General features: G+C 39.8%; 1 protein-coding gene across 4 annotated transcripts in view; it reads right to left on the reverse strand.

Moving 5' to 3' along the window:
- The window catches only part of RASEF (RAS and EF-hand domain containing), a 79,259-nt gene that overhangs the window by 20,755 nt on the left and 43,237 nt on the right, over positions 1 to 15,267 (reverse strand). For 2 of the 4 annotated variants that reach the window (XM_019423568.2, XM_019423565.2), the window contains exons 5-11: positions 12,171 to 12,248; positions 9,489 to 9,604; positions 7,360 to 7,428; positions 5,439 to 5,523; positions 3,952 to 4,040; positions 458 to 692; positions 18 to 155 (exon numbers count right to left, since the gene is read on the reverse strand). In XM_019423568.2, coding sequence (XP_019279113.2) covers positions 18 to 155; positions 458 to 692; positions 3,952 to 4,040; positions 5,439 to 5,523; positions 7,360 to 7,428; positions 9,489 to 9,604; positions 12,171 to 12,248 — 810 coding nt within the window. The remainder of the gene's footprint in view (positions 1 to 17; positions 156 to 457; positions 693 to 3,951; positions 4,041 to 5,438; positions 5,524 to 7,359; positions 7,429 to 9,488; positions 9,605 to 12,170; positions 12,249 to 15,267) is intronic. The other 2 variants (XM_019423567.2, XM_019423566.2) reach the window with 2 other exon arrangements.

Here is a 15,267-nt window from a genome sequence, read left to right on the forward strand (position 1 = left end):
CCTCAGCAACTACCTACCGGTGGTGACAGTGCCGAGATGGGCTTTCTCGAAGAACTGACAATGCTGCCTTCACTAGAGGGCCCCTGGGGCTTCCAGTCCAAGATGGAAGCCACGCCTTCTGCACCAAACGTCTCTTCATCTCTTATATCAGGAACCTAATTTTTTTTTTAAGGCAGCGATTAAAAAACAAAGTCTCTCATTACACATATACATCATGGATTAGAGAGAAGAAAAATAAGTAGCTGAATCTATAGTCAGTGCTGTTAGGGAACAGAGTAGCCCCGAATGGCAATCTGTGAGAATATCTTCCCAACTTGGTGGAGGGAAAAACCATTCGGCTGACTATGTTTCATATTTATAACCGTTAAGTTGTATTCCCATGACGGATACAAGTCAAACGGGGTGACAGATTTCTATCAAAGGTAAGGCCCAGGAGACCATGATTTCTGGGGCTTACGTCTGTGTCTGAAGCATCGCCCGCAAAGCTCTCCTGCATGCCGTGTGACCTCTGAAGTCCCCTCTGGTGCTTGTACTCCACCTCTGAGTCGTACTCATTGGAGTCTCTCAGGGTAGACAAGCCGCTGTCGAAGCAGCTCTCAGGCAGGCTGTCAACCTCACAATTCATTCTCTGCATTGGATCACAGAGGGCCAACGAGTCACAGTCCTCATCCACATAGGAAGAGCGGGATGACCTGGTGACAAAGGGGAAGAGAGATTTACCGGAGAGCTCACAAAGCTCAGGACCACACAGCAGTGGACTCCAGAAGATCAACACTCTAGCTTTGGCCAAGAACCACAGTGTATTCCATGATTATGCATCAGGGGAAACAAAATGTTCAAAGCAATATCAGTTCATTCCATGCAACAATCAGTTAACATAAAGATATTCAAATCAAACATTTAACAAAAATGAAGCTGTTTTTAAAATCACTTTATTTCCTGATACAAAAGGAATTACAGTGTCCAGGGCATAAATGCAATCTCAAGTTGAGTTAAGAAAAATGTATGCAGAACATGTGAACCTTTTTACTCTGATGTGTTCGGAACATATTCCAAACAGCTTGTCCATTTCTGGATAACTCTCTACTTAAAAGAGATGCTGAGAACCTGGACAGCGAAGGCATCTATGGTGACATGAGACTCAGATACAAGAAATAGTTCCGTGAACTCAGCTTAAGTCTCGTGAGCTCAGCTTAAGTCTTAACAGTTTCTCTCCTCAAATACTCAAAGAGCTGACACATAATGAAGAAGAATACATTCTCTCAAGTTGCACAAGACAAAATAAGGGCCAACTGATAAACTTTTCCAGGAGTCATACTTCTAAACAACATGGTGAAAAATGACAGGCAATTAGAAAGGTATGGTACTGTAATATGACCTGGGAGCTTTCTGCCAGTAGGTGTTGATACAGAGTCTAGAAAGACTCCTATAGGAAAGGTACTTGGATAAAGGCTAGATCCCCTGACTTCTATGGATGTTTCCATTTATCAAACTCTCTAACATCTTATAAGTGAGGCAGAAATTAACATCAAACAGGAGAATCAAAAGAAACCACATTATTTCCCTAAATACTTTTGCTTTTCCATTTGATTTTCACAAAAACCTAAGTTTATGTTGAAATAAAAGCAAGGGCTATAACTCATTTAGTCACCACTATACTCTGGGGACCATTCTGGCCACTTGGAATAGACCATCTCATCAGAATGGAGAAATGGGCAGGGTATATAAGTGTACAGAGATAAAAATATTAAGAGATTAATATGCTTAGAAAACAGAAGGTGATCTCAAATATAAGTAAATATAAGCCATATAAATCTGAGAACTCAAAAATATTTTGGTGCCATTAGCAAATGTGTCAAATTAATTAAAAAGGTAATAACTTAAACCACCAAACTCTCCCTAAATATGTTGCTCATATCCTGGGGCATGTATTCACACCATATCTGTAGCTAGCTATCTCTGTGTGTGTGTGTGTGTGTGTGTGTGTGTGTGTGTGTGTACATTTTCTTGTTGTTTTATAATTTATGAAACTCTCCTTCTAAAACTGATTTAGGTAACACTATAAGGAAACTAAGAAAACCATACTCATAATATAGTACAAACTACTTCAGCTCCATGTAATTATTGATCAGAACTTTTTTTAAAAACTTATTCAGATTTTTGATAAGGAATGAAGAAGTGAAATCCTGAATTGAGAAATCACTTCCATGAATATCTAGACTCCAAATTAAAAATATAGGTACAGATCAGACTTTCTCAAAATCAAGTTCCAGACATACTCTTTTAAAAGTAAACTATTCTTATTTCCCCAAAGAATATTTTCATCATAATTAAATATGTACAAATATAGAACAAGTCATATTTTTGTTACAGATCTTAGAGAAAACACAAAACTAAAACAAATAGACAAGTTAAAACCCAGTAAGGCCACAAAAGCAATAAAATTCACAATGTGCTTTTGAGTTTTTATATTAGCATCAAAAAGTAAATTTAAATGTTGATTTCTTACATCAAATTAATGACCCTCCAAAGGGGACATCAGTCCAGACCCTACTGGCCCACTGGTTCCTATTCAGGGTGATGAGCACCTGAGTGCTATGCTCTTATCTCTCTGAGCCACAGGCGTGTGATGACTTTGTCCCTTAGAACCTACTGTTGAGGAGTTCTTAGTCCAGTACTATTCAGTCTTACCCATAGTGTGTAATCTTTTCCAGAAAGAACTATGGTAAAATTTCTGAAATAGTTTTCAGTTATGTATCTTTTCCCTTATGTGCTTAGAATTGATCTTAAATATCAGTCCAGAAAAAGCACATTGCACCCACACATTGTTAAAAAGAAGGAGCCTGGGTGGCTCAGTTGGTTAAGCTGTGCTGGCAGCTCACAGCCTGGAGCCTGCTTCAGATTCTCCCTCTCTCTGCCCCTCCCTTGCTCTCTCTCTCTCTCTCTCAAAAAATGAACATTTAAAAAAAAATTTAAATAAAGATAAAAAATGTCTACTGCTTAGTAACAGAGCAACCAAGTTGCCTACAAGTCTATAAACCATCCACATTTATTATTTCACAAATCAGTGAGCAACAAAACTTCTGATACCTGGATAGAATTTTCCTAAAAGTGACCACCAATAAGCCTTGGTAACAAACCTTTCTGAAAGGGGACCTGACCATCTTGCTATCTCCGGGATAGTAAGTACATTATTCTTGAGAACAAAAGTTCTCAAATGCAAAGGGAATGAACATGAATTGGAGGGTTGCACTGGAAATGGAGAGCTGGAAACCTAGAGTTTATGTGCTCACTTCTATTCACAAACTTTGATACACTCCAAAGTTAACTTTTTAAGTAAAACAAAGAACATATGTGTTTGTACACACATGTATACATACATGTAACCTTTCAGTCCTTATCACTAGATCTCAAGCTAGGACCAATACTTCACTTCATATGATTCAGAATAGAGGTAAATTCTCACTTCAGCTTCAATACAATAGCTCACCAACACCTACTAGTCATATTTCTATTTGTTTTTAAAGTTTCCCTGCCCTTGAACACAGCTTACATATTATGCTGAGCTATTAAACATTTACAGATCACGCCAAGAGTCTCAAAATCATATACCACACATACATCAACATCTTACACTGTAATTCCATTTATTTCCCTGAAACAGCACTCAGAGTCCATTTCTAAGGAACACGACCTGATGAGGGATGAGGTAATGGGGAGCACATGTAAAATCAAGTCATGATAACATCTTAAGGAAACTACTTTGCCCTCTCTGGGACATTTTTACTTGGAATTTTTACAGGTTTCAGAAATTTAAAATACCATAGCAGAAAATAGAAATTTGTGCCCAAAGTAGATTCTACTATTTTATTAATTCACCTTTAAGGAAATTGACTTTCCTTTTAACTTTGATCCAGAATTCAAACAAAAAGTAAGTAGGTGTTAACATACCTGTCATAGCCCAGAGGTTGAGGGGAATGACCATTAAATTTGGGACTGCTTCTAGAAATTGTATTCCCTGGTGATATATTATTTATGCGCTGCAATACAAAAAATATATAAGCAATTTTTTGTTATGCCAGGTACATATAGTACATATACATATACACATATATACAACACACTAGTTACCTTCCACTGTAATTCAAATCTTGGTGTCCTACATGAGTAAGTATTGAGTACGGACGCTGAGATAAAAACTTCCAACAAGGCACCTGCACACAGTACCCTTGCCTCATTGTGTCTTCGGTCCAAGCCTTACTGCAAAAGCGATAAAGGGGTATCCCGGTTCCCCACATCTGCCAGGACCCTGCAATACCAACTTCTTTGGATTTCTTTCTTCTCAAACCATAATTTGGCCGAGTGACTGACCTGTCCATATGTAAAGCTACTGCATAGGAACCCCAAACTGGAAGCTGACCTCCAAAAGTGGGAGAGGAGGATTTCTGGCATGTGCCCTCTGGGGAAGTTCCCCAAATTTCCAAGAAGGGCTTAGCTTGTTTCCACAGCAGGGTTTTAAAACTAATACCTCCACTCTGATAATCTTACCACCATAGAAAATACTTACTGTGTCTAAATGCATGCCTCAGTCAGAAGTGCGTTCTCCCTCCTCAGAAATGAGCAGTATTTTCTTTGTACTTCTATAAGATTTCCCACTTTTTCTTATATTATTGCCATCCATGCACATCTTAACTCCCCACTACATTATAAACTCTTCCGGGACCCAGGTCACACTTTATACATCTTTCTCTGGTTTCCCTGAACATCTAACAGAGAGTCAGTTAACATCTAGGTATTTATGTCTACAGAGGGGTGGCATATTTTTTAATTTGGGAAAATGTTGCTTCTTCTCATTAAATGGAATAGTTTCTCATTATTGTAAGTTCCCCTTTAAGAAAATACATGATTTGTGGGGTGCCTGGGCAGCTAAGTCCATTAAGCAAGTCTGACTCTTGGTCTTGGCTCAGGTCATGGCCTCACTGTTCATGAGTCCAAGCCCCACATCGGGTTCTGTCCTGCCAGTGGGGTCCTGCTTGAGATTTTCTCTCTTCCTCTCTCTCTACCCCTCCCTGTTCATGCTTGCTCTCTTTCTCTCAAAACAAACAAACAAACAAAATACTTTAAAAAGAAAATACATTATTTTCATCAAAATATCCCACTACAAGAAGGAACAAAATGTATTCTAAAATTCTACTTGCGGGGCTCCTGGGTGGCTCAGTCAGTTAAGCATCTGACTTCAGCTCTGGTCATGATCTTACGGTTCGTGAGTTCAAGCCCCACATCAGGCTCTGTGCTGACAGCCCCGAGTCTGGGGCCTGCTTCAGATTCTGTGTCTCCCTCTCTCTCTGCCCCTCCCCCACTCACACTCTCTCTCTGTCTCTCAAAGATACATAAATGTTAAAATTTAAAAAAAATAAAATAAAATTCTACTTGCATACCAAAGATCTGTTGAACTTGCTGTAACTGTTTTCAAGGGCACTCCTCAGGCCGTCATTACTGTCATGCAGTTTCCGGTTAGCTGTTCTACAGAGCAGATAAATTAGATAGATAGATAAGGAAAGTGGGGGTGAAAATCACTGCCTTTGCAGGCTCTCATGTTCATTCTATGGAATTACTTACCACCTCTTGCAACTTTGTACCACTCCCCTTCAAACCTCATCAACTGAGATCATAATTCATTACTAGAACTACAACTTGGTGAATCACTTCTTTTAAAGGTTTGGAGGCATTTAAGGAAGGAATTAGCTATGCTGTGGAATCCCCTCCCTCAGGTAGGTTCACAGTGTGAGTAGGTTTCCTGCAGGTCTCTGTTCCCTAAGTGCCTGGACCCAGCTGGCCCCCTGCGCGTGTCCCAGCCAGGTGTGGATGCGATGTGTTTTATCACACTTCTTTCTCCTCCTGGCTATTCCCACATCCTACTCATGGCCTGCCACTGCCCAGGTACCAGTTAAGGTTCCAATGTTGACTGTGGATTCAAATCCCAACACAGGCATGTACTTTCCATATAATTTATGGAAGTCATTTAAGCCGTCAAAGCCTCGGCAACCTCTTCTAAAAAATGAGGACAATAACAGAGCCCCTGCCTGAGAGCAGCCAATCTTTTCCTACTGAAGGCTTATCTACCCTTCAGATCTCAGCTCAACTGCTGCACCTGCCAGAACACTTTCTGGACCTTCCTGGTTAGGAGGAAGCTCTGTCCTGTATGCCCCTAGGGGACACGTCCCTTCCCCCTGTCCCACCTCCTCTCCAGCATTTTATGTTTATTTCTATAATTATTGATCAGTTTCCATTCTCTTTCCCTAGATGAGCCCCATATCTAGAGAGACTTTTTTTTTTCTTTTTTTTTTACTTGTACTCCATCCTCAGCTCCTGGAACACCTGACCCATAAAAGGTAATGAATGTAAATCTGTTGAATGAATGAATAAATGAATGAACAGAGTTACTATGTCAACCCTGTACCTGCTACAGGTGAGAATTAATAAGCATTGTAAATGGTGAAAAAAAACAAAACAAAACAACAGGGGCTCCTGGGTGGCTCAGTGAGTTAGGCATCCGACATCGGCTCAGGTCATGATCTCAACGTTCGTGAGTTTGAGCCCTGCATTGGGCTCTGTGCTGACAGCTCAGAGCCTGGAGCCCGCTTCAGATTCTGTATCTCCCTCTCTTTCTGCCCCTCCCTCACTCACACCCTCTCTCTCACTCTCAAAAATAAACATTAAAAAAATTTAAAAACAAACAAACAACAACAACAACAACAACAAAACTTGGCAAGCCTGACCTTACTTCCTTTGGGAAGACAAACCAGAAGAAAATACCTGGATAGAAAAGAGAGCAGGGTGGAGGAGGGGAAGGTTTTGTGGAGAAGGCCCTCACAGGCTAGAATTATAGTAACTCAGGAGCGAAGATGACAGGGTGGGTATAATATTTCCAGTAGGGTTAAAAAAAAAAAAAAAACCTAAGAAAAATAGCCGTGTCATCAAGAACAATACACTGGGAAAGAATGATCCTTTGTACCTGGTGCTGTGGCATGAGCTAACAGGACTCCTGACCACCTCTGCTGGGCTGCAGAGGAAACCTCTGAGGTCACAGCCCTTAGTCTTTACAGAGGTATTATAACATACCACCTGACTTGCGAGGGATTTTAGAAAATTATACTCTAGCCTCTGGATTTGAATAGTTTACTTAGGATTAAAAGCATGAGAAAACCAAGTGGATGTGCTGGAGGCAGCATGGCGAGAAGAAACGAGCATATATCCGCAAACCCAGTATATGGCAACTTGTGTCAGATGTGGCACGGCTCTTATTAACAAAACATTAGGAAAATGTAGATGTAATGAGCATTTTATATGAGAACTTACTGGAGTATTTCAATTTGCCTCTCAAGACTATTTCGATCTTCTGTGTACTCTTGGATTATTTGCAGATCCCTGTAAAATCATATTTTATGTTTGAACAAGAATTAGGTATTCAGTCCTGCCTCACCTGTACCTATCTTCCCAGACCCCCTTTCTCAAAGATGTGTCCCTGGCCCTGGTTTTCTAGCTCCCTGCGCTTCCCGCGCTCCTGCTCGGTTCCTCTGTGTCGTCAGCACATCCCCTCTGCTTCCTGTGCAAGTTTCTGGCTGTGTTCCTCCCAGAACATCATGACCCCTCCCCTTCTGCTAAGTCCACTCTCCCCAGGCACTCATCACCAGTCCCTTCAATCCAGCCTGCTCTCTCACCTCTGACCCTTCCCTGCTTATTCCCTGCCTTACACAATCCCAACCCAGCTACCTTCTCCTGCCTTGTGATTCCTTCTCCTCTCCTTGCCTGGGCCTCCCCTCCTCACCCTGGACCGCAGAGGAGTCCACAGGACCAGGCTTTCTCCATCTGCTATAAACCTATGCTCAGAGATTCCTGTTGCTTTATTACAAAGCCCTGGCTGCCTCCCCATAACGTCCACTGAAAACAGCCACTCACCACCAGCCCATATTCTACCCCCATTCCTAAGTGGACAAATCCCTAAGCTTCCAAAGACTCTGAGGCTCTCAACTTTTGTTCACAATAACCTGTCTGCTCACTCTCTTGATGATAAAGCTCAAAGTTTCCCAATGGACTATAGGAATTTAAGTTCCTTAGTCAACAATTCTGGGCCCTTACATCATAGCCTTAAATTAGCTTTTAAAATTTTTAATTTTGTTTAACTTTTATCTTTCCATTCAAAATATCTTTTTCTGTCCAAACGTCTGAGCACTGTTCCCCAAACAGTCTTATCTGTCCCTATGTTTGTGCCTCTGCCTTGGTTACTGCCTCACCTGGAACATCTCTGAGACTCTCTTTTTCCATCTGTGAAATAGGAATACTAAAAGTCCCTATGTCATAGGATATTCTATGGACTGAAAGAGTTAATACTAGTAAAGTACTAAGTACGGGCCGGCAGACGGTAATGCTACTTTTGTTACTTGCTGATGTTGCCCCTTCAGCCAACACAAACCAACTCCTTTCAACCTCAATGTCTCCTCTTTAATAAAGTTTTCACTTCTTCTGAATAAAAAGTACATTTTGCCTACCATCACATGGCAGTGAAGCCCACCTGTAACACTGCTGCTGGTATTGTTCCTGACACTGCTTAGCTCTCACATTAACTCTGTCATCTTTTGGCTTTGAATCTTTCTCAACAACATTTGATGTTCTCACAGAGCAGAGACCACATCTTTGCTTTTTTATGTATTCTACACTCATAACTCCTTATTTAGTTTAGGAGCCTGTGTACAGTAAGTACTTGCTTCGCTGCTTTTCATTACAGGACTTTAATTCTGATTAAAGTTTACAAGCAAATAAAACAAAAAGCAAGATAGTTTTCCCAAGTGTACGTGTTTTATATATATGAGTGTGCATATGAATGTATGTGTATGTGTATACACATACATACATGTATGTATTCTGTGCATATATCCATATATGCATTCACATGCAAGGGTGTGTATACAAATACATGCATTATACATTTGCACACCTTTACCTATATAAATATACAAATATATATAAATGCATGTGTTTGTGTGTGTGTGTGTGTTAGGTCTTGTGTTATTAACACCACACTAATAAGACTAAAGCATATCAAAAGGAAATGACTTACTAATAAGATGCTACTTTTTCCCCTTTCATATGTTGAAGGGCCAGGATTCCCACCTTCGAAGCACCTTAATTAGCACTGACTCCTGACACTTCATATTCTTCTGGTCTCAATAATTTAAGTATTTATTAAGTCCTGCACTGTCCTAAACACTCAATAACTAAACTAATATGTTTGTTAAAAAAATTAAAACACAAAAATCACCAGGAAACATGACACTGAAAGTGAAAGCTTTAGAAAGAACATATCAGCAAAAGTTAATAAATAACTCTTTATTTATTTCAGTTATTACACAGCTCAGCTTCATTCACATGAATGGTCATCAAAACAAACATTCCACTCAAACTAAAGAATAAAATGGAGAGTTTCATACCTTTCTGAATTCAGACTCTGATCAGCATAATCACTTTTCAAAGCATCTAATTCACTCTGAAGAAAGGCTATGTTTGTCTGTGCTTCTAAAAGATCTTTCTTAACTTTCTGATTTTCCTGGAGAAGAGGAACAGCACGGGCAGTTAGATTCAGAAGTGTCTTCCACCTGAGAGAGTCAAGTGCAGGGGAGCCTCGCGCACCAACCTTACCCCTCCACCGTTCTTCCAATCTTGGTATTCCAACAAACTATCAATTCAAGGTGATTTAAAATTATTATAAAGTATTAAAATCTCAAAGAACTAAATCCTTGAAGCTGTTCTTTTTTTTTTAATGCTTGACATTTGGTGCCAAACAATAGTCAAGACCTGATCATGAGGTCCTTTAACATGTTATTGGCAAATAAACTCCAATCAAATACTTAAACATCTGTTTTATTCAATGAGAGCTACAAAAATGCTGACAAATATTCTGTGAAATTACTAGTACCTGTTACCAAGTAGACTGCCTAGTTTTTATAATAAATCCTATCACCTAATGTTTGTAAGTTTTGCACTTAAAAATAAACTAGTGTGGTTTAAAAAATGTCCATATTTTTCAAAAAAAAAAAAAAACCATTGGGGCCTTCTGGTTCAAAATGATGGACTGAGCACTATTCTTTCCCTTTTGAGACCCCATTAACATGAAATACCAAATAACATGAAATAAACCAATACAAGTTAAAAGAACGGAGGAGGGGTCCCTCAACCATTCAGTGAATTAAATACATTTTTGGAAAATGGAAACTGGATGGAAATATGCTAAAGGGAAGAGAACAGGAGCAAAGGAGGTACAGAAGAGGCAGAGTTGAAGGTTCTGCTATAGAACAAAGGAGGAGGCAAAGGAGAAGACAGTTGGAAATGGGGCTAAAAACAGAGATTAAATTTTTATATTAAGGCACACCCCCGCCCCCAAGGCCATCCCCTTTATACTAAGCAAATAATAGCAGATAGTTGATTCCCAAGGCAGTAATACAGGGCACGTCTTTTAAAAAATAACTGGAAGACCCTGATACTGTTAGCTACAGCTTCTTGATTATCCATACCCCACTCATTCCGGTAATCAGGGGTCCCACAGTCTGACAGTCAGCTTCACACACAGAGCTCCTAGGAAGACTCTCTTTCAGGGAAGAGGCCTTGAGGTAAACAGATCTATTTACCTAGCTGCACAGGAATCCTACACCAGCGACCTTTTAAAATGCTCAGAAATTACAGGATGACATAAGGGGAGCAAGTTTGAAAAACAATCATTCCAATAAGAACTGAAACTTTGTGTACTCCAAAATTAATATTTTCAAGGAGAAAAACAAACTCCATGCATTGGGAACAATAAATAAGAATCTGTAAGGCATCAGTGGATGATATCGTGAAGATGCCAGAGTTGGGGTTTTTTTTGTTTGTTTGTTTGTTTTACAAGAAACCAAACACTCAACCAGAAAATCCAAGAAAAACAAGCAATTCCACAAGAAAGTCATGATCCAAGTACAAAGCCAACTAAGATGTGGCAAAATTTGGAACTGCTGGTGCATTCCACTTTGACCATAAAGCTGGGAGCTTCCCTTCTGAACGGTACGGAGTAATGACTACAGAGAAAGAAAGGCACTTCTGCACAGCCAGCTCACTTCTGGCTCTGCAATGAGAATATTTAGACTCATAATAAAGGAAATGCTCACTACTGGCTTTCAAGAGTCCACCTAAAAACAAAATAAAGACAATTTTAAGGATGGTAACAAAACAGATGCAAATGCTGTCAACTGCGGCAACAGAAAGAGCAAAGGTATGGTCAGCAAAAGATGAGAAAGGGACAAAAAGAGGAACGCTGGAGGAAGAGAAGGGCAATAACAGTCATCCTACAAAGCCAGGGACACAGACGGAGCTGAAGTTGTAAGAATACAGGGTTAACAATTTCAAGTTCAAGGGCGATGCCATTACTGCTTTGAATGAAAAAATAAGTAAAAGCATTCACAATAGGGGGCACCTGGGTGGCTCAGTCACTTAAGCGTCTGACTTCCACTCAGGTCATGATCTCACAGGTTCGATTTGTGAGTTCCATTCAGAGTTCGAGCCTGGGGCCATGTGGGGCTCTGCACTGACAGCTCAGAGCCTGCTGCCCCTCCCCCACTCTGGTGCACACATGTGCACATACTCTCTTTCTCTCTCAAAATTAAATAAAAAATATTTTTTAAAAATCCAGAGGAATGGGGGTGCATGGGGGGCTCAGTCAGTTAAGTGTCTGACTTTGGCTCAGGTCATGATATCATGGTTCATGAGTTTGAGCCCCACATCAGGCTCTGTGCTGACAGCCCAGAGCCTGGAGCCTGCTTCAGATTCTGTATCTCCCTCTCTCTCTGCCCCTCCCCTGCTCGTGCTCTGTCTCTCAAAAATTTTAAATGTTAATAAAATTTTTTTTAAAGTCCAAGGCAATGCTTTATACTTAAAAAAAAACATTCACAATAGTTGGGGTATCACTGAGGATAAAAGCCTGAGTAACACCCTTGGTCAAAGGTATGTCAAAGACTTTCTCTAACTGCGGTATTAATTTCTCTCTATGCTTCCATCCCTGGAACACTGAAATAACAGCATGATTATGTCTAAGAAACAGTCATCTAAGAGAAAATGTATTTCTGTAAGTGAAAGTTGATTCTTACCATTGATAAATCATAAATTTGCTTTTTTAATGCAGCCACATCTTCCTTTTGACTTATGTGTTTTGACTGTTCTTCTAGCTGAAAAAGCAAATAAAAGTTGTGCATTTTGCAAACTCGCTTTGAATTGCTTCAGTTAAGTTTCTGAATATCCGTAAGTGTAGATACAGGAATTCTGAAAGTCTTCAATTTTCAACTTTATCAGTCATTAAACTAAATATAACTCATGAGGATTTGAAAATTTGCTTTAAATAATTTAAATAATTTCAAGTTCCTGAACTTGAAAAAGGGGTTTTATCGTTTAACGAACTTCCTTCGAAACAACTGAAAAGTCCTTTTGGGAAACCTTTCAAATATTCAGCAACCTACCTTCGCTTTTTCAGTTATGCTACATAGGAGTCTGGACCTTTATATTCCCCAAGAACTTTTATCTGTACTTTTTATCTATCCTCTATTATAATTATTTATGAAGGCCTTAATTCTACCAGAGTCTAAGATTTTTAAAAGAGGGTTAGTGTCAGATTCAACTGTTTTCTTCACAGCGATTTCAGTAAATGCTTATTAAAATAACTGAAATCAATAAAATGTAAGTATGACATAAGGCTAATGAATACATACTTGAGCTCTGCTTTCTGGCTGACTTATTAGTATATGAATACATACACAAACTATATGAATACATACACAAGCTTTGCTTTCTTGTTGACTTGTATTACCAGACTAAACTGGCTCAGGAGCATCTCTAACATGGACAACAAAAAATATCTTCCCTACAAACAGCTTACTTACCCGGAACCTTAGGGATTTGTGGGTTTCCATTAATTGAATAGTTAGGTACTGATCTAAAGGAATGCTGTATTTCATCAAGTCTAAGTCAAAGGCTAAGTAATCTGATGCTGGACTTTCTTCATCTTGCCAGACATCATCAACTAAAGATTTTCACACAACTATGCCGTGACTGCCGCATGGCAGACCACACGACTGTAACTAAGAAGAGCTCTTGATTTTATAAGAGGGATGTCAACTTCAGAGAAGAAAAACTGTGTGTGTGTGGTGGGGGGGGGAGGGATCTAGCTCCTCAGCATCAATGGCATAAGGTAATGGCAACTGTAACCAATTTGTAAACGTTTCCATAGTTCTTTAAACCCTTTAATGTTCTTACCCTACGACCCAGCAATGACACTACTAGGTATTTATCCAAGGGATATAGGAGTGCCGTTTTGAAGGGACACATGCACCCCAATGTTTATGGCAGCACTATCGACAACAAAGTATGGAAAGAGCCCAAATGTCCATCAACAGATGAATGGATAAAGAAGACGTGGTATGTATCTGTATGTATGTGTGTGTGTACACACACACACACACACACACACACACACACACACACACACAATGGAGTATTACTCGGCAATCAAAAAGAATGAAATCTTGCCATTTGCAACTACGTGGATGGAACTAGAGGGTATTATGTTAAGTGAAATTAGTCAGTCAGAGAAAGACAAATATCATATGACTTCACTCATAGGAGAAATTTAAGATACAAAACAGATGAACATAAGGGAAGGGAAGCAAAAATAATATAAGCGAGGAGGGGGACAAAACATAAGACACTCTTAAATATAGACAACAAACTGAGGGTTGTTGGAGAGGTTGTGGATGGGGGGGATGGGCTAAATGGGCAAGGGGCATTAGGAGAACACTTGGGATGAGCACTGGGTGTCATATGTAGGGGATGAATCATTGCAATCTACTCCTGAAATCATCATAGCACTATATGCTTAGATGTAAATTAGAAAATAAAAAAAAATAACAATAAAAATAAATAAATCCTTTAATGTTCCCTCACATAAATCATTGCTTGCTCTCTTGCAGAACAACCCTCAAGCAGGCAAGAAGTCTGGTGTGAGAAAGCACAAACTGTGTACCAAGACCACTCCCTTGCTTATTGGCTCTGTGACTCTGGACAAGTTACTTCACTTCACAAGGAACTCAGCATCCTTACCTGTGAAAGTGGGAGATTTACCTATCCTCAGAGAAAGTTTGAGAATTAGATTTAAAAATTATGAAAAGGAGCTTAGTAAATCATGAAGTCAAAAAAGTATTGGTTATTACGGTTAAGCAAGACGGCCAATGATTAACCCCATTTTACGGATGAGAAACTAAAGATAAGATAAAGAAGCCAACTGTCCCAGGTGTTACAGGCAGAAAGTGGCATAGTCTCGATAAGAACTCAGGTCCCAGGCTTCTGACTCATGCTCTTCGCTGACTATTTGGTCCTCATCATATGCCTTATCATGGTAAGAAATTTTGTGTCTTTCTTGTGTAACTTTCTCTTAACCTAAAGATTTGGGAAGGCATGAGGATAACTGAGGACAGGGGCTAGGAGAATCTGTGATTTTGGCATAAACAAAGGATTGGTCCATTCAAATTCTGTAATGCAAGCATTATGTATGGTCTAACGACCTTTGGAAATCAGAGAAAAAGGCTGACATCAATAATAATTTCCCAAGAAGGCTATTGGGGAAAATTTTTAATAATTCCAGAGGTTTGAACTGCAATAGCCCACAAAATACAGTTAACTGTCCCTTAATCTCATGAATATAAACATTGGAAAGAGCTTGAAAGGTTATCGTATCAACAACCAGAGAAGCAAAGTGATGTGCCAGAATCCACGATACTACTTTCAGGGATGATTATTTTTTAAGTATCCATTTGCCTTTTAGCCAAGATATTTCCACTAGTTACGGAGACAATCCACATGCGAGAAGCGGATCCCGTACCATGCTGCAGACAACCCGTACCCACAGGTGAGAGCCTGTTTTAAGCATCTCTTGCAAACTGTGCACTCAGTGATTTGAAACTATTCATGGTGGGAGTATTCACAGCATAGAAATTGGCAAATGTTGCAGATTCCTCCCTTTCCCCCTTCTGCCTCCAGAACCAGTTGTTAAGTATCTACCAGCACACGACTCGGTGACACTTAACCTACTCATTAGAAACCAAACACAGCAAAGGCCAAAACCAGTCACACCTTTGCTCACATTTCAACAAATTCTCTCCCACCTCCTACTGATCTGAGGCCCCCTAGATCTGGAAC

The sequence above is a fragment of the Panthera pardus genome, unplaced genomic scaffold, assembly GCF_024362965.1.
Source record: "Panthera pardus isolate Hobbes unplaced genomic scaffold, ASM2436296v1 HiC_scaffold_20, whole genome shotgun sequence".
NCBI classification, from domain to species: Eukaryota; Metazoa; Chordata; class Mammalia; order Carnivora; family Felidae; genus Panthera; species Panthera pardus.